This window comes from Pipistrellus kuhlii, unplaced genomic scaffold, assembly GCF_014108245.1.
Source record: "Pipistrellus kuhlii isolate mPipKuh1 unplaced genomic scaffold, mPipKuh1.p scaffold_m20_p_5, whole genome shotgun sequence".
NCBI lineage: Eukaryota > Metazoa > Chordata > Mammalia > Chiroptera > Vespertilionidae > Pipistrellus > Pipistrellus kuhlii.
In genome coordinates, this window is record NW_023425551.1 from 31,529,952 (window position 1) to 31,557,582 (window position 27,631).

The 27,631-nt window shown below is 39.5% G+C and overlaps 1 protein-coding gene and 1 pseudogene across 1 annotated transcript in view; one reads left to right on the plus strand and one right to left on the minus strand.

Annotated features, from left to right (window-relative positions):
* The window catches only part of AFG1L (AFG1 like ATPase), a 127,214-nt gene that overhangs the window by 28,373 nt on the left and 71,210 nt on the right, over positions 1 to 27,631 (minus strand). The window contains exon 8 of the mRNA XM_036413862.2: positions 11,547 to 11,629. Coding sequence (XP_036269755.1) covers positions 11,547 to 11,629 — 83 coding nt within the window. The remainder of the gene's footprint in view (positions 1 to 11,546; positions 11,630 to 27,631) is intronic.
* On the plus strand, positions 4,509 to 9,077 carry LOC118705426 (annotated as a pseudogene).

Here is a 27,631-nt window from a genome sequence, read left to right on the forward strand (position 1 = left end):
AATACAAACATTAGATTTAGAATACACTTAAAAGCAGAGAATATTAACTCTCAGGTAGATGATTCTGCCTTATTTGCATACACTGAAAGACTTCTGTGCTTCTGGCTGTTTCCAGTAATGAGACGATACAGGCAGAGTAAATCCATTAATACTATGTGTACACAATGAAAAGAAAGGCTTCTGGCTCTCCCTTGCATGCAAAACAAGAGCAAATAGACAAGGCAGTCAAGCATCCAGCAAAGTATCCTTTGAAATCTCTACTGAGAGGGTACATGTGAAATTAAATATTGAAACTGCTTTAAAAAAAAAAAAAATCAAGTCAAGCCACTGATTGAGAGGATCAAACATCCAGAATTAAATTACCAGCTTTGAAATACCAACGAGATCTACATATCAAAAACTTTATCAGACTTAGAGTATAAGAACAATTATAAACCACAGAGCTTCTTACAAAGTATTCTTGTCAGAAATTCAAGAAAACTCTTCCCTTCTGTGATACCCAACATTGCAGTCCTATGAAGTTAGCCTCTTCAAAAAACCTTTTGTATTCTAATTAGAAATCACCATATGGTTTAAGGAACCTACATATATAAATGTGATAATACTATGACCTTTTTCCTCTCACTTTTTTTCAAGAGGAGTTGATAAATTAACAGTCAATAAAATAAAATAACTGGTAGAGGAAATAAATGCTGTTTAAAAAAAAAAACTTCAAGTGAAAATGGAATTTTATTCTAACTCTATCTACATACAAACTTAGACAGGATGACCCACCAATATGCTTGATTTTGACATACAAATTACTCTTATCTAGGTGTGGAAGCAATTAAACTCAATTCCAGGGATGCAAGTCAGGTACAATATCCACAAATCAATAAACATGATCCATCACATAACCGAATTGAGAGACAAAAATCACATAATCATGTCAATTGATGCAAAAAAAGTATTTGACAAAATCCAACACCATTTCTTGATAAAAACTCTCAGCAAGTGGGAATAGAGGGATCATACCTCAACATAATAAAGCTTTGTATGACAAACCTATAGCCAACATCATACTCAGTGGGCAAAAACTGAAACCATTCTCTTATGAACAGGAACAAGACAGGGATGCCCACTTTCACCACTCCTGTTTGACATACTAGTGGAAGTACTAGCCATAGCAATCAGACAAGAAGAAGAAATAAAAGGCATCTAAATCGGAAAAGAAGAAAAAGTAAAACTGTCATTACTTACAGATAACATGATATTGTACATAGAAAACTCTAAAGACTCCATAAAAAAAACTACTAGACTTAATAAATGAATTTGGCAATTTAGCAGGATATAAAATTAGCATCCAGAAATCTATGGCTTTTTTATACATCAACAGTAAACGACAGAAAGAGAAACTTAAAAAAAAAAAAAAAAAAAAAAAAAAAAAAAAAAAAAAAAAAAAAAAAAAAAAAAAAAAAAAAAAAAGGCAATTCAATTTACCACTGCAACAAAAAAAATTAAGATATCTAGGAATAAACTTAACTTCCTCCTTAATAAAATAAAATAAACTTCCTCCTTAAGGAGGAAAAAGATCTATCTGTACTTGGAAAATTATAGGATGGTTGAAAAGAGAGATAGTGGAAGACATAAACAAATGAAAATATATACCATGCTCATGGATTGGTAGAATCAACATCATTAAAATGTCCATACTACCCGAAGCAATCTATAGATTCAATGCAATTCCAATTAAATTACCATCAGCATATTTCACAGACCTAGAACAAACTCCAAAAATCCATATGGAATAAAAAAAAAAAAAAGACCAAGTCTTTTGTCTACTACATCAAAATAAAAACCTTCTGCAGAGCAAAAGAAACCATCAACAAAATAACAAGAAAGCCCACTGCATGGGAGAACATATTTGCCAATGTTATATCCAATGAGGGCCTAATCTCCAAAATTTATAGGGAACTCATATACTTTAACAGAAGGAAGGTGAACAATCCAATCAAAAAATGGGCAAAGGATCTAAATAGACACTTTTTAAAAGAAGACAGAAGGCCAAGAGACCTATGAAAACATGCTCAAAGTCACTAATCATCCAAGAGATGCAAATCAAAATGACAATGAGGTACCTGTCAGAATGGCTACCATCAACAAATCAGCAAACAAGTGCTGGCAAGGATGTGGAGAAAAAGGAACCGTTACTGCTGGTGGGAATGCAGACTGGAAAACAATGTGGAGTTTCCTCAAAAAATTAAAAATGGAACTGTCATTTAACCCAGTGATCCCACTTCTAGGAATATATCCTAAGAAACCAGAAACACCAATCAGAAAGGATATATGCACCACCATGTTCATAGCAGCACAATTTACAATAGCTAAAATTTGGAAACAGCCCAAGTGCCCTTTAGCAGATGAGTGGATTACAAAACTGTAGTACCTCTACACAATGGAATACTATGCTGCTGTAAAAGAGAAGGAACTCTTACCATTTGCAACAGCATAGATAGACCTGGAGAGCATTATGATAAGCAAAATAAACCAGTCGGAGAAAGATAAATATCACATGATCTCACTCATTTGTGGAATATAATGAACAACATAAACTGATAAACTAAACTAGATCTAGAGACATAAAAGCATCAAATAGACCATCTAACTTCAAAGGAAAGGCAGGGGAGAGGGGAGAGTGAGAGATCAACCAAAGGACTTATATGCATGCATATAAGCAGAACCCATGGACACAGACAGTAGGGGAGTGAGGGCATGTGTTGGGTGGGGAGGGGTGGGAATGAAAGGGGAGAGTTCAATGGGGGGGAAAGGAGACATATGTAATACTTTAAACAACAGTTATAAATAAATACATAAATAAGGAAAAAAGAAAATGAATATGACAATTATTTTCTCTTTAAATTAAGCTTAAACTAAACCAAACTATACAGAGCTTATGTGTAGCTTACAGTTTGAGGTTTCTGTGAATAGTGCTACTGTGAAGATTCTAGCAAACTAGTAGCCCTATGCATGTATCCATGCACCAGTAGCTCTCTGCGGCGCCTGGCCACTCTGCGCCCGCTGCTCAGAGGCCCATCTGCGGCTGGGCGTGGAACACTTGTCTTGTCCCCAGGGTGATGACGCAAATGTTCAGCGCCTGGCCTGGCCAGAGGCCAATCCATGGCAGGGCACCGAATGCTTGCCTTGTTGCCGTAGCAATGAAGCAAGCATTCTGCCAGGCCGCTCACACTTCCCACTCTCAGTGGCTGCCGCCTCGGAACTGGGGGATTCAGGTGGGGTGGAAAGGACTGGGTGCCACCATCTTGTGGCTATGGGCACCGCCGACATTGTGATGTAGTGATGGTTAATTTGCATATTACCCTTTTATTAGGATGCCTTTCGTAAGTTTTTGTATACATGCCCATTGTGTATATGACTAGGAGTAAAACACGAGTCTACTCAGAAGGTAGACCTATGTTCAGCTTAGTAGATACTGTCAATTTTCCACAGTGATTGTAGCAGTTTACTCTCTCCCCTGCAATGGACAAAGAGTTCCACTTGTGCCACATTCTTGCCAACACTTGGTATTTTCCATCTCTTCCATTTTAGCGATTATGGTAAATGTATTATAAATTATTGTAATGTAAGTGGCCTCAAATTGTTTTGGAAATGGGTAGGGCATAAAAAATACATATATTATTCAATTAATGCACTAATTGATCCAGAGGATTTTCTTAGTAGCATCTACATTAATAAAAGAGAAATATGCAAATTGACCATACCTCTGTGACACCCACCAACCAATCAGGAGTGCATATGCAAATTAACCCAACAAATATGGTGGGTTAATTTGCATACATAGGTATAGAGTGAAGACTGAAAGCTCTGGCCCAAGCGAAGACTGAAGCCTGAAGACCTGAGACGACTAAAGACTGAAGAGGCTTGGCTTCTCCACTGCGGCCGGAGTGAAGGCCTGGGTCTTGGGTGCCAGAGGAAAGCCAGTGCCAGCAGCCAGGGAAGGAAGGCCTATTGCACGAATCTTCGTGCAATGGGCCTCTAGTATGATTATAATATACATAAAATTTTAAAATTCATTTTAAAAAATACCTAAGATCACTTGAGTTTTTTAAGTAGGAAAAATACAGCAACCTTACCTTACACTAGGGGTGTCGAACTCAATCAGAGAAGGGGCCAAAATCTAAAATCCAGCCTAAATCGCGGGCCGGATGGTTTACTGAACAGTCATAAACTGTCATTGTGATGGAAACGCAGCGGAGTGCAGTGATGACAGCGCGGTGCGGGCCACATTGCAAGGCCTGGCAGGACGGATTTGGCCCGCGGGCCTTGTGTTTGACACATGTGCCTTACACTAAAAATCTATACTGAGGCACTGCCCAATGTGCTCCATGGTTAGAGCATCAGCCAATGCACCAAAGGGTCTAGGCTTTGACTCCCAGTCAAGAGCACATACCTGGGCTGCAGGTTTAATCCCTGGTCTTCCCTTCCTTCCTCCTCCCATCCCCCAACTTCCCATGGGTCAGTTGGTTGGAAGGGGTGAGTGCAGGAGGCAACCAATCAGTGTGTCTCACATTGATGCTTCTCTCTCCTCTCTCTCTCTCTCTGTCCCCCTCCCTTTCACTCTATCTTAAAAAAAAATCCCTGGGAAAAATATCCTCTGGTGAGGATTAACAACAAAAACACAAATCTATACTCAGAAACATAATCATGGCTGTGAAACTCTAAAAACGAACCAAGGTCAGCTAGTTTTTTTAAAAAATCAAGTGCTTGGGAAACAAGACCTAAGGTCAGCAATAGGCATATTCAGGAAACAAATGTACCAAAAATACACATGGATATAGATTATAAAAAATACAAAGTCATTCAAATTATTTTCAAATTACAAACATAAATTTAAAATATTCCAGCCCAACTAATAAAATTAGAAGAAGGGACAAAATCTGGTAGTCAATAGCAGTTGCATGAAAAAGCTATAGCCTAAAGACTAAATTAAACAAGACTTTTTTCGCTGTAAAAGGGAGCTAAGAGTTTTCTTTTGAGGCCACCTGAATATCATGTCACACAGCATGGAAGAAAATGTTCTGTTCAGCCTTTGTAGTTCCATTTTAACCACAAAGAGGCAGATCTTAAGGCAGAGTGACTTGGGTAACATTAAAACGGTCAGGAGAAAACACAGGATTTAAGTTCAAATGTTATGAATCGTATCCCCTTTCCTTGCATGAGGAGAGAAACATAAGTTTCTACAACTAATTAGTGATAAAGAATTTAAGTGACTTCCTTTAATTCTGGGTAACTGCTCCTCAGTGAGATGCTACTGTTTAGTAGTCCTTTGTGCAGACAAGATGAAAAACAGATCATCAAAAGTTGAGTACAATCCAGAGACAGCGAAGCATCAATCAGACTGTCAAACCTCAGAGAGAAGGTAGGGATGGTGGGGGTAAGAGGGAGAGATCAACCAAAGACTTGTATGCATGCATATAAGCCCACCAGGGGGGTGAGGGCATGAGCAGGGGGGGGGGGGGGGGGTGGTAATGGGGAGATAAGGACACATATGTAATACCTTAATCAATAAAGGAAAAAATGTTAAAAAAAAAAAAAAAAAGTTGAGCACAGTATGAGAATTAAAATCATTTCTGAAGAAGAATTAAAGTCACTCCTTTCATGTGCTTCTTGTTGGGGGATGGAAAGTTGGGGGCCCAAGCAGAGCACAGGCTCCTTTCCCTTTATCTATAATGCTCGGTAATGTCCTCCAATTCCATTGCTTCGGTCACCTTTGGTTTCGCTCAGAAACGGCAGTGGATGGGGCAGGCTTCTATTTTCTGTTGAGGAGTACCACTGCATCTTTAAGTCAAAAAATCTCTGGAATCAACCACTATTTTGTTGCCAGAAATCCTGTGAGTACAGTTTCCTGGATTAAAAACCTGGCTGCTTTAAAAGTATGAGAATCATGATTTATTTTTCCATATCATATTAGTATACAGAGAAGAAAATAAACAGCCAATCCAATTTTGAGAGAATTTCAACAACTAAGATCAAGCATTCAACATAAAACTAAGACTAAAAAAAAAAAAAAAAAAAAAAAAAAGGCCTCATTATTGCTGGATCGTTTGAAATTTTCAACAAAAATGCCCAAACAAGTGGAGGCTTCCAGAAGAGGGTCACACATGAATTTAAATGGAAATTAATTTCTTCAAGAACCTCCCACTTCATTAGGATTGACTCAGGGGAAGAGAATGCTACCCACACTTTGCTCCTTCGTTCCCTTTTAAAAATCAACAGCTTGTTAAGGTATCAACAAGTAGAATAGGGTTGGCTTTCCCTGTCCCTCTCTCTCCATGTTCTCTATTCCAGAGAGCCAAAGTTGATTCAACTCGGGAGAAATTTCCCCTTCCTCTCGGGGTTCTCGTGCCAAGTTTCCCTGGCAGGGAGCCTTCTCACTCTGCTGATTCCTTGTGCATTCATGCTGGACAGCCCTTTGTGCTCACACCAAACATAATCTGGGGCTGGAGGCAGGTCCAAGATTAAGTTGGTTTATACTTGCCTTCATATAAAACAGACTTGGTTGCATTTCAAATCCTGTAGTCTTGTTTTACATAACGGAATCAGTTGTTAGGATGGATTCTGTCCTAGTATTTATCTTCTTCTCAATCACTCAAAGGCTTAATTGACTGTTCAGAGATCCATTTCGGTCTCTAAATTTCCCACCCTTCTCAATCGCCTGGAGTGTAACTTACCTGGTCCTATTAATCTTGACCTGCATTTAATACAAAAAGTGGGATCTAGCACCTTTTGCTCTCAAATTCCAGACCTTTACCCCCCACCCCCTCATCTGAGTCCCAAACTCCACATAAAATTTCTGTCACATTTATATATTGCATTTCCTCACAAATAAATCAGTGATGTAACAGGTAGAATTGCAAATTAGAGATCCAAAAATATTTCTTTTTCAGAAAAGTTCAGAAAGGTTATAGTGACTGAAGATTTTTAAAAAGATTTTAAAAAGCTAGGGAGTAAGAAGCTCTAACTCCTCTCCAGGAGAAGAGAGTCACATCACTTGGGAAAGAGAAGCCGGGGAGTTTTAGTAACTAATAGTTACAGCAAGCAACTAACAACCTAGGACTTTTTGCTAGGTCAGCTTTTCTACTAGTTGAAGATTGACTGTTAGTTATAAATGTGATCTATTTGAAAATGAAATAACAAGAAGATAAAGATTTTAAGGAAATATAAACATTTTATTCTGTACTTTTAATTTTTTTTTAATTATCTAAAAAGTTGACATGGAACAATTTCTCTAATTTATAGTATTGTCTGATTTACACAAGAACTAATTCATACAAGGCATTGTATGTTTGTGTGTAATCTTATTTAATTGGTAATTTTTCAAAATATATTTTTACAAGAGGCCCAGTGCATGAAATCTGTGCACTGGAGGGGTGTCCCTCAGCCCAGCCTGCACCCTCTTCAATCTGGGATCCCTTGTGGGATGTCCAACTGTCAGTTTAGGCCTGATCCCTGTGGGCAGTTGGACATCCCTCTCACAATCCAGGATTGCTGCTCCCAACCGCTTGCCTGCCTGCCTGCCTGCCAGCCTGATCATCCCCTAACCACTACCCTGCCAGCCTGATCGCCAACTGCCCTCCCTGCCAGCCTAGTAGCCCCCAACTGCCCTCCCCTGCAGACCTGGTCCCCCCCAACTGCCTTCCCCTGCAGGCCTGGTGCCCCCAACTGCCTTCCCCTGCAGTCCTGGTCCCCCCCAACTGCCCTGCCCTGCAGGCCTGGTCCCTGCTTCCTGCATGCCACCCCTGAGGATTGAGCCCACAACCTGGGCATGAACCCTGACTGGGAATAGAATCATGGCCTCCTAGTTCATAGGTCAACGTTCAACCACTGAACCACATCAGGCAGGCATTTCATACATCACATTACATTTAGAAATCCCTGCATACCAGATGTTTATAGCCTGTCCCAAGAAGTTCTCAATCTCATAAAACAAACCCAGAGAATTTAAATTAGCAAGTTACAAACCACAGCAAGCTTGAGTGCATATATCCAAACTTTTACATAAAGTATCTCATGATTGTCCAGTTTTTACATTCTACTGTAACCATGAGATGAGCACAAAGTCATTTTCTTGCTGGTTGTTTGGCGGATTGGGTTCAGTAGCTATGTGAGAAATATAGTTTGCATAAATCCAAACAGGTCAACCAAGCCCATCTCTGAGATTGCAGTTGCTAAGCAACCTTTTCCATGGGATAGATAAGAATATTCCTGTAAGATATACAGTATATTGCAGCCTCATTAAAGTGGCACCATCTTGTGGGGCCATCCAATATATTTCAACTGAGCTGGATCAGGTTAGAAAATGGATTTCTCTTCTGGAACCTTGCCGCTACTTTATGAGGCACTTGTGGATTGTAAGAAAAGTGATGCTACTTCAAAAGTCATGGTAGAACTGCTAGGAAGTTACACGGAGGACAATGCTTCTCGGGCTTGCATTGATGCCCACAGGTGTATTGTACGAGCATTGAAAGATCCAAATGCATTTCCTTTTGACCATCTTCTTACTTGTAAGCCAGTCAAGTTTTAGAAGGGAACTTATTCATGATCTTTTAACCATTTTTGTGAATGCTAACTTGACATCATATATCAAGTTTTATCAGAATAATAAAGACTTCAGAGATGCACTTGGACTAGTACATGAGCAGAATATGGCAAAAATGAGACTACTTACTTTTATGGGAATGACAGTGAAAAATAAAGAATTTTTTTTTAATACAATGCAACAGGAACTTTAGATTGGAGCTGATGATATTGAAGTGTTTGTTATTGATTGCCATGAAAACAAAAGTGGTCTACTGAAAAACTGTTCAGACCCAGCGAAAAGTAGTTGTCAGTCATGGCACAAATCGGACATTTGCAAAACAGCAATGGCAACAACTGTATGACACACTTCATGCCTGGAAACAAAACTTGAACAGAGTGAAAAATAGCCTTTGAGTTTTTCTGATACCTGAATTTTTATGCTATCACTTTTTTTTCTTTTGGAGAAACATTTAAATGATAGTAAAATATTTTAAGCTGAATTTGTGGGGGAGGAGGAAAGTAAAAGAAAAAAAGAGAGCTGGAGAGGGAACCTATAGTTTGAAACAGAGACTTAAAGATCATACATACTTTAAGCACCCTGAGGTGACTTCTGAAAATGGTTTGCTCTCTCATCTTAGTTACCAAACTATGATGAAAGCCCCCTTTTTAAAAACATTTTATTAATTTTTTAGCGAGAGAAGAAAAGAAAAATATTGGTGAGAGAGAGAAAAAAACATCAATCGGTTGCCTCCTGGAGGCCCCATATCAGGGACAGAGCCACCAACCCAGGTATCAGCCCTGACTGGGAATCAAACCAGCAGCTCTTCGGTACATGAGCTGATGCCCAACCAACTGAGCCACACTGGCCAGGGCTGATGAAAACTTTTTTAATGTTAAGTTTGTGACCAAATCTACCTTCCTTGAGGATTAAATGATTTTTTTTTTAAAGCTGTTCCAGAGTTTCATGAAATCCTTTGTAAATTCTAGTTTCCTGGACTCAGATGTTGTCAAATTATTTTTCCTCCAGGACATGTTTTAACCTAAGCACAATCTGCATTTCACTGTGTTAGAATTCTGTTACTTTTATCAGACAGAGGAAGGGGCAGCACAAAGTAGGTCAGAGAGGAAATATCAATAGCTATGCTCCAAGCAAAAGCAGCCTTTCTGCCTCCTGTAAATCCCACCCAGACTCTCTGGCACTATGAAGCAAATACCACAATTTAGACCTAGAATGCCATATTTATTTAGGGAACTTCCCATTAGAAAAAATGTTTTAATTCTTCCACAGATGGATACGTTTTGTGAGAAAAAAAGGGAATAAGAATTACCTTATTTGAAAAATAAAGACAAGAAAGAGGAGGAAGAGGAGCAAGAGGAGGAAGAGGAGGAAAAAGAGAAAGAGGAGGAAGAGGAGGAAGAAGAGGAGGAGGAGGGGGAGGAGGAAGAAGAGGAAGAGGAAGAGGAGGAGGAAGAAGAGGAGGAGGAGGAGGAGGAAGAGAAGGAAGAGGAAGAGGAGGAGGGATGAAGAAGAATAATTACACCTGGAGTAGCAAAAAATAAGTAGCTAAGTATCAGGAATATCAGAAGAATAAAAAGCCCAGAAAACATAATTATAAAAGAAGCTGGCATTGGGGGGTGAGGGTGGGGGGAGAGATATCTAAGTTAAAGGAGAAAAAGTGCTATAAGAGTTTTTAAAAATTATAATGTACTTTAAAGACAAAGTACTTAAGGGCAGATGAAGAACCTCCTATAAATAATCATCAGAATCTGAATAATAAACTGAAATAGTTCCCGTGGTACACTGTAAAGTATGCAATTTTAATTATGTGATTTTTCTAGCTAATTTCTGCTTCAAAAACAGCAAAGTGCTTCTGCTTACAAGGTGGCAGAGATGAGAACTTTCTGAGCCTTTCATATGCACATTGTCATCAAAATTCAAATTAGCAGAAACACGCCTTTGAGTCAAGTCACAATTAGCCCTTAACCAGCGATTTCCAACCACGCGAGTGTGCCACAAGAATTTTTAAAACATGTAATACCTGACTGTTTAGTCAGGGGCACTGACTGCTTTTCCCTTAGATCGTCAAGTAAAAAGAAATGACAACTGCCAACATAATAATGGTTGCCTGGTGTAAATGGAAAAAAAAAATTATATCTTTTTTTTGTCATATCAGCAAAAAATAACATATTTTGTGATGTGGCACAGAATGTTAGTAATTAGTTTACATGTGCCATGAGATGGAAAAGGTTGAAATCGCTGCCTTAGACAGATTTATTTACTGGGAACCCACAGTGTGCTTAAACTGACAGCATACACGAAACAACAGTCTGCATTTGCAAAGCGCTTTTTCCTTTTCTCACAATAACATTTAAAAACAAACTATGTTTTCCAGCATTAACTGCACATGCTTAAGATATGTATTATTTATAAACTGGTCCTATAAAGGAAAGTTTTAGCTTTTAAAAAACAAAATGCATATTCAATCATACTTGTGTGTATATGTGTATATATGTTTTACATAGTTATGTATGGGAGTCAATCAATAATGATAAATACAAACAGGTTGTCTGACAAAATAAAACAGCAATTTTCAGGAAATGGAAATGACACATTTGGCAGAAGATGTCCACAAATAATTAATTACTTTAGCACAATAAAGATATTCTCTTAATACTAGAGGGTCTTATAAGAGGATACTCATTACTTCCAAACCATCTGTCATCACTCCTCCCCCAAAAACTAATTAGGGTTTCATCCAATCACACATGATAAATCATGCAAATGTGGATGGCAGAAAAAAACAGTTTAAAGTAGTTAATATTATAACACCTTGTATTTTAAAAATCACAGGCTTCAAAACTAGCCATTCCCGTTCTAATAACTAACCTGCTTATTTTTCTGATCCTTTCCTGGTTAATTATTAGATAGCAAACTTACAAAATTAACATCTAAACAAGAACAAACTTACAGGTAGTAGAGCTTTCCTGCAGCAGGAAGCTCCCTTTTCCGGTAATCTATCCCAGAGTCCAGCTGGACTGTATCGCAGTACTCCTACAATCAAACACAGATGACATCTTTTTAACCAAGTGGTGGCTTAGAATTATAATCTTTCTCAGGTCCTATTTTTTCTCAACAAAATAATGAGTTTAGGACAACAATAGAACTCATGTAAGAATCACAAAACTTGAATATTAAATATATTGGTATATCAAGCCAAAAAAAAAATCAGTTTAAAAAATTAAGATTTGCAGCATGCCTTTCTGAAATTTTGTGAAAACAATGCTGTCGGCAAATTCCCCATGTAACTGCTTCATTTTTTTTTTTAATCCCGATTTCCATTATCCAATAGTAAGAAGCTAGAGACTATCAAAAATAATAACTCATGGGTCTTACTGTCGAAATACAGAGAGACAGTCTAAGCAAGTTGAGCCAGAATGTTAGCATTCACATTTTAAACCAGATGACCATACTCAAGTGATGCCATCTGCCCTTCACTTCAAAATGCTTCTGCCCTTGACCTTAGTTCCCTCTCCAGCCATCAGTCTTCAGAGCTCTTTCCTGCAGTGAGCACTTCCCTCCAACCTGAATCAGCCTGTGCCACTGATGTCCTTCTCTCCTCCAATGACTTCCTTTTCCATGCTCTCCTCCCCAGGGTGCTTATGTGTACGGACACATCGCACACACTCTAAAACTCTTACTACAGAAGCATATGAACTTTTGCTACATTTATCTTGGTCAGTTGGCTTTATTTTGAAAGGGATATATATCATATAGATAGAAAGATAGATAGCTAGATAGATGATAGATAGATAGATAGATAGATAGATATAGTTATTCAGTCCAAATGGAGAGCAAGCGATTTCAAAACATTTACAGGCTGATCTTTTCATTTTCATTCAAAATGAAAATTGCTTTATGAAAATTCATGAGGAAAAATTGTATTTTAACAACTTCACTACTCGTACTAGTATTAATGAAAAACTGCATTTTGGGGCCAAGGTGATTGTGGCAAATTGTATTTTCCAAAGATGGCTGCAATAATCTCTCCACCCCAGCACATTGGGCCATTGATATTCCAGCTATCAAGAAGTGGGATCTGTGTTTCCCTTCCTTGAATCCTGTAACTGTAGTGAAAGTTATGTTATGCAATATCCTAGATGACATTCAAGGCAGCTTCTTACATGGTGGCTGGAACACTTCTCTTGAACCCTGAACTGTCAGTAAATATCAAACTGTGTGGAGGCACTCACTTTAAGAGCTTAAAGTAGCCCTTACCATAGCTGACCTGGAGAGGCCTGAGATGACATGAACAGAGAGGTGTCTGACCAGTCCCTAGCTGTTCTAATTGTAGCCACTAGGGTACTGAAGGAGCCAGAATTGCCAGCTGAGGGTTTCTGAAATCCCTGGTCCACAAAAACCAGAAGAGATAACAAAGTAACATTGTCATAAGCCTCTAACTTTTATGGTCATTTGTAACGCAGCAATAGATAATCAGAACAGTAATATCTGGGCACACGTGAGATGTAGCAATATCTTCCTCCCTGAAATTGCATCCTGGGGTGTACAGCTATGCAAGCTGTTTCTCATCTGCACTACAGGGAGGAGACTGTACACAGTGGCAGTGAGTGTGTTTCCCTTCCTCCCACCCTGCAGCTGCTACAGGTTCAGGTAAGTAAAATAGGGTGATCAACATCCCCCTGTGACTGAGGGGTTTTCCTGGATGCAGGACTTTCAGTGTTGGTATCAGAACAGTTCTGGGCAAATGGGGACAGTTCATCACCCTAGGAATGAAGAGCCAGAAGTCTTGGCTGGAAGGTTGAAGTAGATACAGCAGTTTGATTTATACAGTTGAACCTTGAACAACAAAGGTGTTAGGGGTACTGATCCCACACACAGTCCAAAATCCACATATAACTTTTGACTCCCCAGAAACTTAATTACTAATAACCAACTGTTGTCTGGAAGCCTTAACATAAACATGGACACTTATTTTGTAAGTTATATGTCACATGCTTTACTTTTATTATAAAATAAGCTAGAGAAAATCCTATCTAATAAAACAGTAATGTGCAAATTGACCATACCTCCACTACATCCATAAGCCATGCCCTAGCCAATCAGGAGCAAGTATGCAAATTAACCCAACCAAGATGGCTGTGGCCATGAAGCGAGCAGGAGGCTTGGGTTTCGCCAGCAATGGAGGAAGCCAAGCTTCCAGCACACCCTGGCCGGCCCTGGACTCCACTCAAGGCTACAAAGTTTCAACTGTAGAAGATAAATAAATCCCAACAAAAATGGCTACAGTCACGGAGTGAGTAGGAGGCTTGGGTTTCCCTGGCGATGGAGGAAGCCAAGCTTTCCGCCTACCCTGGCCTGCCCTGGCCTCTGCTCAAGGCTACAAGTTTCAATTATAGAAGATAAATAAATCTCAGATACGAGGGCCTCCACTTGGGTCGCTGGGGGGCATAGCCAGCCTGCAAACCACCACAAGCCCCTCACCCAGGCTGCCCCATGCCCCAGAAAAACCACCACCCTGATCCAAGATATCCTTCAGGGCAAACAAGCTGGCCCCTACCCAGGCACCAGGCCTCTATCCTATCTAACAAAAGAGTAATATGCAAATTGACCATCACTTCAACACACAAAATGGCTGCCTTCATGTGGTCAAAGATGGGCAGCAGGGGAGGGCAGTTGAGAGGGACCAGGTCTGCGAGGGAGGGCACTTGTGGGTGATCAGGCCAGCAGGGGAGGGAAGTTGGAAAGGACCAGGCCTGTAAGGGAGGGCAGTTGGGGGTGATCAAGCCTGCAGGGGAGGGAAGTTGTATGTTTATGTGTAATCTTATTTCATTGGTAGTTTTTTTCCCCAAAATATATTTTTACTAGAGACCCGGTGCATGAAATCTGTGCACTGGAGGTGTGTACAGCTATTCAAGGACTCAGCCCAGCCTACACCCTCTCCAATCTAGGACCTCTTGGGGGATGTCCAGGCTGGCAGGGGGGCAGTTAGGCATCAAGTAGGCTGGCAGGGGAGTGGTTAGGGGGTGATCAAGCTGGCAGGCAGAAGCAGTTAGAGGCAATCAAGAAGGCAGGCAGGTGAGCAGTTGGGAGCCAACAGTCCTGGACTGTAAGAGGGATATCCAACTGCCCATAGGGATCAGGCCTAAACTGGCAGTCGAACATCCCCCGAGGGTTCCCAGATTGGAGAGGGTGCAGGCTGGGCTGAGGGCCACCCTTCCCCAGAGCACAATTTCATTCTCCGGGCTTCTAGTGTTATTAAGAAAATCATAAGGCCTTAGCTGGTTGGTTCAGTGGATGAGCATCAGCCTGCATACTGAAGGGTCCCGGGTTCAATTCTAGTCAAGAGTACATGCCCAAGTCGTGGGCTCGATATCCAGCAGGAAGTGTGCAAGAGGCAGCCAATCAACGATTCTCTCTCATCATCGACTTTTCTATCTCTCTCTCTCCTTTGCCCTTCCTCTCTGAAACTGTGATACATCTACATAATGGAATACTATACTGCTGTAAAAAAAGAAAGAACTCTTACCATTTACAACAGCACGGATAGGCTTGGAGAGCGTTACGCTAAGTGAAATAAGCCAGTCGAAGAAAGAAAAATAACACATGATCTCACTCATTTGTGAAATATAATGAACAGCATAAACTCATGAACAAAAATAGATCCAGAGACAGAGAAGCATCAACAGACCATTGGACTTCAGAGGGAAGGCAGAGGAAGAGAGAGGAAGGTAAGAGATCAACCAAAGGACTTGTATTATATGATATATGCATACCAATGGACACAGACACTAAGAAGGTGAGGGCAAGTGCAGAGGTGGGGTGGCTGGGGAGAGATCAAAGAGGGACAAAGGAGACATATATAATACTATATGTAATACTTTAAACAATAAAGAATTTTAAAAAATAAAGAATAAAAGGTATAGACATATATCTCTTCTTCTCAGCCTTGAGTAAAGTACTAAACCTGGGAAAAAATGCTTCCTCCCCCTTGCCCATGCTATAATTGTGGGTGCTCAGTCACCCAGTACAAAGAAAGGAGAGGCATTTGCTAATAGCACTTCTCTTCCTCTCTGAAAACTATCCTGATATGTAAGGACCAATTATTCATAAGCTACTTGTACCACAGATAATATCTTACCTAATAATAGACAAACATGAAAATTGTCCATACCTCCGCTATGCCCACATTCAATTAGGAGTGAGTATGCAAATTAACTCAACAAAGATGGCAGGTTAATTTGCATATGCAGACACGGAGCAGGAGGGAGCTACAGGAGTGGTGCTCTAGCAGGGATGAGGACTTGCAGGTTCCTGGGTGGCCCAGGAGCAAAGACTTGCAAGTTCCTGGGTAGCCAGGAGTGAAGCCAATGGAAGGAAGGCCTATTCTTGCACGAATATCGTGCAACAGGCCTCTAGTAATAAATAAAATAAATAGTACAGCAATTTGTTCATATACTTCCCAATGTTCTCTTTCTTTTAAACCACAATTTATCTTACATGACTCAATATTCCTAATTTAGTCAACATTTTTTTTCTTCTCTTTTTTGTTCTATTAAAAAAAAAAAAAAAAAAAAGAAAAAAAAAAGGTTGCCCAAACTGGTTTGGCTCAGTAGATAGAGTACTGGCCTGCAGACTGAAGGGTCCCAGGTTCAATTCCAGTCAAAGGCATGTACCTTGGTTGCGGGCACATCCCCAGTAGGGCATGTGCAGGAGGCAGCTGATTGATGTTTATAACTCTCCATCCCTCTCCTTTCCTATCTGCAAAAAATCAATAAGATATATTTTTAAAAAAAATAAGGTTAATGAAAGCTATACAAGCTTCAGTTTCACTTTCTGGGTAACTTACTTCCCTCTCATATGAGTGATTAAGCCCTACCAAATGATTGCATTTGTACATTCACTAATCACCACCCAGGAATACCTAATCAGCAGCAAAGGAACTGTAACCAAAGCCCTTAAATGTTAGTTCATAATTGTCTGGAAAATAATAATACTCGGTTTATATATATATATATTTTTTTTAAATAAACCTCCAATTTTCAGATTTTATTCACTCACTCAAACCAGAGTCTTCAAAACATTTTGCAGAAGGTTGGAGGAGGGTGAACGCTAATCTATTTCCAAGTTGAGGATGAATCTCTTAAGTAATTTCCTAATTTCCAGGAATATTACACGACCTGTGACCTCTTATCATCATCCAATTCAAATGCATAGAACTAATCAGCTACCAAATAAAATTTATTTTAAAATAGTTTATTTATGTACACAAAGGACAAATACAATTACACACTCTAAAAATGAAGTTAGGAAGCGTGGGGAGGAAAAGGAGGGAGGTTAGCACACCCCTAGGAGCACACTCAGGAGTCAAAGGCCTTTGACTTTGGAAAGAAAAATGTGCTACTAAAAGAAGCATATTCCGGCAGTTTGTATTTTCCTTAAGGCCTATTGTGTGTATTTTTAGCAATTTTGAATAATACTGTTAGAATAATAACCATCTCACAAAATAGCTTTATATATACTCTGACTTTTCCCTTCCCAGTTTGAACAAAAGAACAATAAATATTGTGGAGAAAAATTCTCTAAAACTACATTATATCAACGTCAACATAAACAAGAATTGAAATAATAAAGATTTGGCTACCTTAAATATTCTTTATTTTTAAAGTAATACTGCTTACTATAAAAAACTTGGAAAAAAAGAAAAAAGCCACCAAACATAAATCAAAGTTTTACACCTTACCTAAGTGATTATATTAAATAGGGATTTAAAGAATCAATTTTTGAAGGTTTTTTTTTTTTTACAATATTCAACTGATTGATTTTATACTTTTTTTTAAAAATGTGTTTTTATTGATTTTTAGAGAGAGGAAGGGAAAGTGATAGAAACATTGATGAGAGAGGAACATTATCGATCAGCTGCTTCCTGCAAGCCCCCTACTGGAGATCAAACCCTATCCATACATGTATTTTGTGCACTGGGCCTCTAGTATCAAAAAATAAATAAATAAATAAATAAAAATTCCAGAGCTTCATACCTCAACTCCACGTGATTTCTTGTCATTTATTAATACTCCACTGTGTTCCAGAAGGGTTAATGTGGCTTATTAAAAATATATCATCTTACTATCTAAAAATTCAGTTCCACCATTTAAATTTTAATGTTAGCTATTACACAAGTAAAGAGTAATTTGACAAAATTTTAAAAAATCTTTAATTGTATAGAACTTTTGACCTAGAAATTCCATTTATAGAAATCTATTTTACAGAAACACTGACTCATGTGACTAAAGATATATTTATAAGTAGGACTTTTAAAGCATTGTTTTTAAAGTAAGAACTAGAATAAACCCAAGTTTACAAAAATAGTTTTAAAATGATAGTGCAGCCTAGCCAGTGTGGCTAAGTGGTTGAGCGTTGATCTATGAACTGGGAGGTTGCAGTTCAATTCCCAGTCAGGGCACATGCCCGGGTTGCGGGCTCCATCCCCAGTGTGGGGCATGCAGGAGGCAGCTGATCAATGATTCTCTCTCATCACTGATGTTTCTCTCTCTCTCTCTCCCTCTCCCTTCCTCTCTGAAATCAATAAATTATATATATATTTTTAAATGATAGTGCAGCCATACTGTGAATAGAAAACAGCCATTTAAAAAAAATGAGTTATATCTAATATCAAAAGGTCTCCAGGATATCGCCAAGAGATAAATGCACAATTCAAAATGAAACTATTATCCCATTAATTTATGACATAACTACATGTTTGTGCATATACAGATGTATATGTAAATGTGCAGAAAAATATTTGAAAAGATACATTTTTTCCAGCTCTCTGTGAGCTCAGCATTTTTAGATTGCACATATAAATGATATCACATGGCATTTTTCATTTCAATTTAAAGAATTTCTTTAAGCATTTTTTGAGAGGCAAATTTAGTAATGATAAACTTCCTCAGTTTTTATTTACCTCGGGATAATTTTATTTTATTTCTGAAGGATAATTTGCATTTCCCTAATGAGTGATGTGTTGAGCATCTCTATACCTGTGCTTATTAGCCCGTTTGTGTATTTCTTTTGTGAAGTCTCAGTTCATATATTTAGTTCATTTTTAACTTTTTTGAGGGGTCATTTTATTATTGAGCTATAAAAGCTCTTTATGTAATTTGAATACAAGTCCTTTGTCAGAGGAAAGTTCTGCAAGATATTTCTCCTCTGTTTGTGGCTTGTATTTGTAGTTTCTTAATGTTGTCCTTCGAACGGCAAATTTTTTTAAGTTTGATAAAGTCTAATTTGATTTTTTTTAAATAATCTTGTTTATAACTATGCCACCAAAGCATAACTGCAGTTCCTGTACACTTTCATTTTTTTCCCCACAAGAGGAACTGTGAATTCATCTACAGACTAACAGGAACTTACCACCATATATACCACTTTACAGTAACTATTGTTTTCAAAATCCAGTAAATTTTTCCTTCTTCTACACAAATAATCAGAGGTAAACAATAACTTTGCTATCTAAAAAAAGTATAACCATTCTATAAATACACAAAGTCTATAATGTATGTGATTCATTTAACTATAATCACAACTTCTGGAATAATAAAATAAAACTAAGTCTCAATAAAATATTTAACTTAAAAAATAAATAGGCTAGTTTCAGAGGCTTTGTTAATAAGACTTTCAGTATCCAGGAGAGCATTTATAAATATCCTAAATTCTGGTTATACTATTTCATTATATTTGCTCAACTTGTTATTTCACTGTTCATTAGCACTTTTATCTGAAGATGAAAAGAGGAAGAGGTAATAATATGAACAATAAAGATTAATTTTAAAAAAAAAGAAAAGAGGAAGAGAAAGAGGATGAATTCAGCAAATCTTGCAACTTATTCTTATCTCTAATAAAAGATCTAAAGAGAAAATTCTAAGCTATTAGCTAAAACGAGATTTGAATATCACTATATTTAACTTATTGTTTATGACTAAAAATAGATTAATAAGGTAAGCTAGATCTTATAAAAGAAAGATAAAGAGTTCCTTATTGATAAAAGCAATTGAAAATGTAATTAATTCTACCCAAAGACAGTAAAATAACATATAAATACAATGACTATGCAGTGTTAAAATGTGTGCACACACATACACACACATACACATTGTACAAAGTGGCTTGGTAGAAAGAACTTTCAATAAAAAACAGGAAATTTGGGTTCTATACCTGGCTCTGCCATAGCTGGGTGATCTTAGGCAAGACTATCTTAGGCGTGAGCCTCAATTACCTCCACTATACAACAAAAAGGTAGGATAAATGTTTCTAAGGCTCCTTCAAAGTCTGACATCCTGTGAGTAAACACACACATACACTTTCATCTACAGACAAAGCTAGTGCTCACTAGCACACACCAGTACGGCATGACTGACTGTTCACAGTCCAGCACCTAACTGGTCTGTCAAAGCTGCACCAGTTGTTAAAGAGTCTGAATGATTATCCTTATTTCCAGGCACTCTCCAAATTATAAAATGTCTGACACGTATAACCCTCTGTTTGCATTCTGCCTTCCACATACAGTGAGGATATTCCTCGTTGTTGTTTTTTTTTAATCAATCTTTATTGTTCATATTATTACAAAGGTTCCTCATTTCTTCCCCTCTCCACCAGGTTCCCACCCCACTCTCAGCCCCCTCCCCCTCCCCCATTGTCCTCATCCATAGGTGCACAGTTTATGTTCAGTCTCTTCCTCCCTCCCTTTCCCCGATAGTAAATCCCTTTTCAGATAGTAAATCAGTTACTTAGCATTTTCTCATATCAATAATACCTCCACATGCCCAATGATACACTTCACACAAAAGACATTTCCAAATAGGTCAACCTGCCTCATCCAGGCCCCACCCAAGGCACTCACAGATCAACACCCCAGCGCTATACTAACTCAACACATCCAGATCTAAGCCTTCATTACTTGATTCAGCAGACCCTCAAGTTCCTGCAAAAGTTTCCAGCCATGTCTGAGAGGCAGCCGTGGGGCAGGGGCAGGCGAGGAGCAAGCTGTTCCGGGCCTGGCTGTTCCGGGACTGTCCTCTGTTGCTCTGGTTTGTTCCACAACCAGCTGCTCCGGGTCTGGTCAGTGCCGCTCCCGACCTACTTGCTCTGGACTTGGCTGCTGCTGCTCTGGGCCCGGCTGCTCTGGGCCTGGCCGCTCCCAGTCTGGCAGCCGCTGCTCCGGGCCTGGCCGCACCACACCCGGCTGCTCCAGGCCTGGCCGCTCCCAGCCTGGCAGCTGCTGCTCCAGGCCTGGGCAATCCCGGCCTGGCAGCTGCTGCTCCGGGCCTGGCCGCACCAGACCCGGCTACTCCAGGCCTGGCCGCTCCCAGCCTGGCAGCCGCTGCTCCGGGCCTGGCCGCTCCCAGCCTGGCAGCCGCTGCTCTGGGCCTGGCCGCACCAGACCCGGCTGCTCCAGGCCTGGCCGCTCCCAGCCTGGCAGCTGCTGCTCCAGGCCTGGGCAATCCCGGCCTGGCAGCTGCTGCTCCGGGCCTGGCCGCACCAGACCCGGCTACTCCGGGCCTGGCCGCTCCCAGCCTGGCAGCCGCTGCTCCGGGCCTGGCCGCTCCCAGCCTGGCAGCCGCTGCTCCGGGCCTGGCCGCTCCCAGCCTGGCAGCCGCTGCTCTGGGCCTGGCCGCACCAGACCCGGCTGCTCCAGGCCTGGCCGCTCCCAGCCTGGCAGATGCTGCTCCAGGCCTGGCCGCACCGGACCCGGCTGCTCTGGGCCCGGCTGCTCCGGGCCCGGCCGCTCCAAGCCTGGCCGCGCTCCCGGCCTGGATGCTCCGGGCTTGGCTACTGCTGTTCTGGGCCTGGCTGCTCCCAACCCGGCTGCTCTGGGCCCGGCCACTCCAGGTCTGGGTGTTCCTGGACTGGCCACCCTGGGCTTGGCCGCCTCCGCCTCAGGCCTGGCTGCCACTGCCCCAGGTCTGGCTGCTCCAGTGCTGGCTGTTGATGCTCTGGTTCTGGCTGCTGCTGCTCTGGGGCCTGGCCGTTGCTGCTCCAGGCCCGGCTGCCACTGCCTTGTGCCTGGCCATGCTAGGCCTGGCCGCCGCTGTTCCAACATTCTGTCCTTTTTTTTTTTTTAAAAACGCATTTATGTTGCAATGTTGGCTGATGAGTTGAGTTCTGACTTAGTCTTTGATTTTTCAAGATCTTTGTATTCTTTCTTAAGTAATTTTACTGTCTTTTGCTCTCACTTGATTTCTTCACATTGAGAACTTCTTTGGTTTCTTCCTCCTTGTCCTGGGAGCTCAGCAGGTTGGCCTGTGGCACCCCTTTGTTCTCCGCGGACTCCTGCGCTGCTTCAGCCTGTTGCCGGGGTTGGCGCTGCCCAGGAAGCAGCCCCCGGCCTTGGCTCTGTTGCCCGTGCTCAGCGGTCGAAGGCTCAGGGGCACCCCCACCCCTGGGGGCCCCGTCTCCCGGCTCCTTGCTGGTGCCCGACTGGCCGGTGTCCGGCAGGAGCTCCTGCTCCTCATCGCGTTCCTCCAGTCTGGAGCTTTTTTTCTCCTTCCCACTAGGGGAGTCTAGGATCAGAGTCAACAAACTGTCCTCTGCGTGCAGTGTGCGCGACTCCGGGGGCTCTGCTTTACGCAGCTCCCCCAGGATTCCATCTCACAGCCCCGTCTCCCCCTGCCTGAGCCTGGGTCCCCAGGGTCTGGCCTCGGACTGGGGTTCAGAGCAGTCAAAACTGGGGTCCAACACGGCCGGGGCTCCTGTTTCCTTCCCTCCAGGGCAATCTCACATCAGAGTCAACATTCCTTCCCTTGCAAGCAATGTGTGCGACTCCGGGGGTTCGGCCTTTCGCTGCTCTCCCAGGACTCCACCTCACAGCCCCGTCTCCCCCTGCCGTAGCCTGGGTCCCCAGGGTCTGGCCCATAACTGGGGCTCAGCGCTGCCGGTTTGGGGGTTCAGCCCAGGCTGGGGGTTTTATTTTCTTCCTGCTAGGGAATGCCAGGCAGCACCCAGCCCTCTCCTCCTCTCCAGCTGTGACCTCTCCACGCGCGTATGCGTGCGAGCACGCAACATGTCTCCGTACCTTAGGCTTTTTTTTAGCTCCTCTGATTTTCCTTCTGGTTTTCTCTTTCCTTCTTGTTGTAGAATTTTCAGTCAGTCGACTACCTGTAGCTCTGGGCAATGTCCACTCTACATTTTAGTTGTATTCCATTGAAATTGTTGTGTGCTGCTGCGGTTAGATGTCTACCCAAGGAGCCATCTTGGATCCTCTATTCCTCGTTGTTAAACAGGCTCTCCTAACCTCTGGTTATAACTTAGAGTCCAGAACCTCTCCTACTACCTTTAGTCCCTCAAAAAGAGTTTCTACAGATTCTCTGTTCTATATTTTAACTCTCACTATTCATAACTTATTTAGTTCTGTGTCAGGTAACTTCTCCCACATACACTGGAACCATTTTTAGCTTTATTTTTCTGTCTTCCCCTTCTCCCTTCTAAGCCTTGTCCCGTTTTTCCCAAGAAAATCCTCACTTCATGCTAGTAAAGCAAAACAAAATAATAAATATGATTATTAAACCCGTGATGGCAGTAATACATCCAAATAAAGAAAACAAAAGTCATAACAAAGTTCTTGTTTATTTTCTATTGTGTGTATATTTATTTGAAGAGGACATTGTTTTAACAACCTATGTTTACTATTTAACACCGACTTAAAAATGGGAAGTATAGTCTCTCTGGTGTTGCTCAGTGGTTGAGCGTTGACCCATGAACCAGGACTTCATGGTTCCCTTCCTTGTCAGGGCACATGCTAGGTTGCAGGTTTGATCCCCAGTAGGGGGTGTGCAGGAGGCACTCAATTGATAATTCTCTTTCATCATTGATGTTTCCATCTCTCCCTCTCCCTTTTTCTCTCTGAAGTCAGTTTTTTCAAAAATGGGGCAAGTGTAGACAGTCAATAGGAAAAATATTGTAATAAGAACCCCTAATAGACAATACTTTTGAGGGAGAGAGAGAAGCTACGCTCACTATAACAGAAAAAGATTTCTTAGATGTCTTGAAGCCTCAAAAACTTGGCCAAACTATTGTTTGATGTGCACAGAGTTTGTGTCTTCATGCTCAGATGTTGTTGAAACACGAGACTTAAGTAATGTCAATGAATCCTACCAAGCACTATACATGACCTCTGGGGTAATTAGCAATCATTCAAAAGCAATAAGACTAAAATGTTCTATTCTTTATTACTGTCAGCTCTTATCTTGATCAGCATTTTAATAAAGATGGTTCGTTTCTAAGACAGTTTCATGAATCAGTCATAATTACATTCTGACATGCAGTGAATAGTAAAGCAAAACTAAATATCACTTCATCAACCTTTCTAACCTTTATGCAAGTATTAACTGTAAATAATTTTTACACAATCCTACAACAGAAAATCTGCATATTTCTTAGCTTTGTATATACTTTACCCCAAATGAATTTCCTGTGACCTATACCTGAAAAACACAATCAGCCATAATTATCCAGTTTTGTGAGATGTTCAGGTGTTGCCTTTCAGAGTTCAAATCAACTTCAAGAATAAAAGGCTACTTTATTCCACAAATGGCACAATATGCAAAATGGGTTAAGTAGCCAAAAGCATCTCAGAGCATTGTGGCTTGAAAAAAGTCTAACCAGAATCAAAACGTCTGAATAAAAATGCACGAAAGCACAGCAACACTTATAAAAATAGATTCATAGATTATACATTAAGGAATGGATCACTGATGACTATTGCAGTCTTATAATTAAAATATGTCAAGAATATTAATTAGAAGGAAATCTGAACACTTAAGTGTGTGAAGGGTATATTTTAAAATATATATATAATTCCAAAATAGCTGATGGAAGACAATTTATCAAATATAAAACTTATTTACAGATAATATATAAACTGTTTTAGTGTGCACCCCCACCCATACATAATTTACTTAGAGCTTTGAAATAGTTAATTCTCTTTTTAGAAATGTTTCAGTCAAAGTGAACATAATTCAATTATCAGAATAAATTGATGCTGCATTTTAGGTGATTTATTGTTTCAGATTTTAGAAAATTTCAAAATAAATACAATGCTTTCTCAAGAAATAGTTCTTATTTTCCCAGTAATACAGAGCATCCACACAGACCTGGGTTCCCAAACCTGAATTTTTACTGTCTCTCAAATAAGTACAGTTTATGGTAAATCTACTGAGCAACATCTTTAAACAAAATGACTTCCATTTAAAAACTTAACCACAGCGAGATAGGAACATATTTACTTCGTGTAATTTCAATTGGAAAACAAGTTCTTTCAAAAATTTATATAAAAAAATCATTCCTTATGTGTTTTCTTACACATTTTATTATAAAATAACCTTCCTAGAATGTTGCCAAGCTGAAACAAAAAGAAATATAGCAAGCATCTTTTCCATCTGGGATTAAGAGCACAAAAATATATGTCTTTTCTGTGATAATTTTTGTTTAACTCTTTAACTTTTTTTTTTTTTTTTAACTCTTTAGCTTTCGTGAACATCATCCCTTCCTCTTATTGGAGGTGAAAGAAAAAAGAAAAAAAAAGGAAAAGAAGTGTTGATTTAAGAAAACAGATTTCCCAGAAAGAAAAAAACCGTGATTAAGGTTTAAACAAAAGCTAAAGATGGCTTCCCCTGAGCACTGATGAGGTCCGCTACCTCATTACTAACGACTGAAAACTTGTGATGCATTTTGTTTCAAGAGAATCCAAAAGTCCTTGCTATAAAGCAGACAGGGGGGTGCAGAGTCCATTCACTCTTTCTGTACCACAACCATTATGTAAGAAGTATAAAACACTGCCTTTATGCTGCCAAACCACAATGACTCTTCCTACATCAAAGGATTTTCACCACTAGGGTTTTTTCTTCAAAATTTATTCAAGCTAAGGGCAGAGAGACAACAATTCATACGCGCTAATTATGTCTAATTATCTATTCCCTTTTCTGACCAGCTCCGGCCAGTGTTATTTGCTATCTGGATTTCTCACAACCTCCCTTTGCCCTGTCCATCCAGCCCAACAGGGAAGGCTTTGAAGAAAACAGTTGTGGCTTTTTAGAGTTTTTCTCAATATAGAGTTCAAGCAAATTAAATAATTATTCTGTTAGTTTTGACACATTTGTGCTTTAAATATGAGGACCTCTTTGTTACTTTGGCAAATTCTTCACATCTCTTCGTGGCTGGAATCATAGTAACGCCCTCTCACACGGGAGCGTCTCCTCATGCTTTCTTTTCATGATCTAAGTGAAATGTTTATTGGATTAGAGTTCTTCTCTGCAGACCTTCATGGTGGCCTATGACAAAGAGCTTAAAAGTTCTATTAATTGGCTTGAGTTTTCAGGGAGGGGAAAAGGAGAATTTTATTTCACATTACATCACTAGCCAAGGAAATTGCCACGTGTAATTAAACTAATTTATTTCATGAGTCAAACAAATAACTCATATTTAAGACACACTTCCTTTAAACCATTTTTGTCATTAAAGAATTGATTTCTTATAATTTAACCCAAAATACCTATGATTCTAAGGAAAAAGAATTCAAGACCTACACAGTACATATTTTTTACATATAAGCAATAGCTTGCTATATTCCAGTTTGACACAAATATATAATTATATACTGTATATGTAATTAGACAAATACAGATTATAGTTTATATTTTCATGAGAACTCTTTATTTTTATTTTATATAAGAAAACCACACGCACAAAAAATAGTCTTTTAAAAGACATATTCCCAAAATTACTTTTCCATAGAAAGACCCTGACTAATACTAGGTACAGATTCCTGGATAAGAAAACAAGAATTGCATTTTAAATCCAAATCACAAAAATTTTTATTCTAGATATTTAATGATTTCAAGGACACAGTACAAAAACACCATCACAAAGTTTAATGTCTGTTATTTATAGCCAATTTTCTTAAATATATTTTTTTCAAACATGGATGGAATGGACTAGTTTATGACAATATATTCTTTAACCTAAAATTTGGTAATTATAGAAATGTTTTCTAAGAAAAAAAATCTTGTTTTTATATTTTAAAATATTAATTACTATAATGCAAATTAACAATTTAGTGGTTTGTGGGGGAAAGCCACAAGCCTTTTCAATTCAGGGATTCAGTCTACTACTTTTGTTCTGTCTTTTACTTCTTTCAATCTTATGTATTAAAAAGCCAACATGTAAGTAAAGACATTATCACACTAACAAGGGTTAATCCTTACTAGGCTGCCTCAGGTGACAACACAGTGGAGGTCAATGGGCTGACACTGACCTCAAAGACTGATTCTGATTATTCAGCCCTGTGAAAGCTCTAGTATTGAAAGTTATAACGAACAAACTGACAAATCAATTTCACCAATGAAATGAAAATCGCTTCAGGAAAAAATGGCAAATACACATTTAGCAAGTGCAGGTGGCTGGACAAATGCTGAACACTGAAGCATTTTAAGAGTTATAAACAATGTTTCTAAAGTTTATAACTAGAGATCACACCATGGGAATAGTCTCAGAGTTCACTATATGTATAACATTGCTTTAAAAAAAATCCCTGAAAAAACAAAAACACAAAGGCTAATACGTGGTTTTTTAAGTTTTAGAGAAAGGATACTTAACAGCTGAAAAACTTTAACCACCAAGTAGAAGAAATGAAGTAATAACTTGAACATTAAGCAAATATTACAAAAGTAGTAATAATACTAATGTAATTGTTACTGCCTTAGATTATAAAATATTTTTATATGTTGCATATTTAAGCCCAATAGATGATAAACCAAATCAGATTATGGTGTTTTTCAAATGGATCACATTTTATCAAGAAAAGAAAAAAATTCATTTTTATAAGAATGCAATTCTTGTTTTCTTCATCCAGGAATCTGCACCTAGTATCCTATTTTCCTTAATTTCATCATCTAAATGGCATTCATCAGAGAGAAAATTATACTGTAGAATGCCTTGTCAGTTACTTTTGACCAGCTTATTGCTATAATTTCAGTAATCTATTAA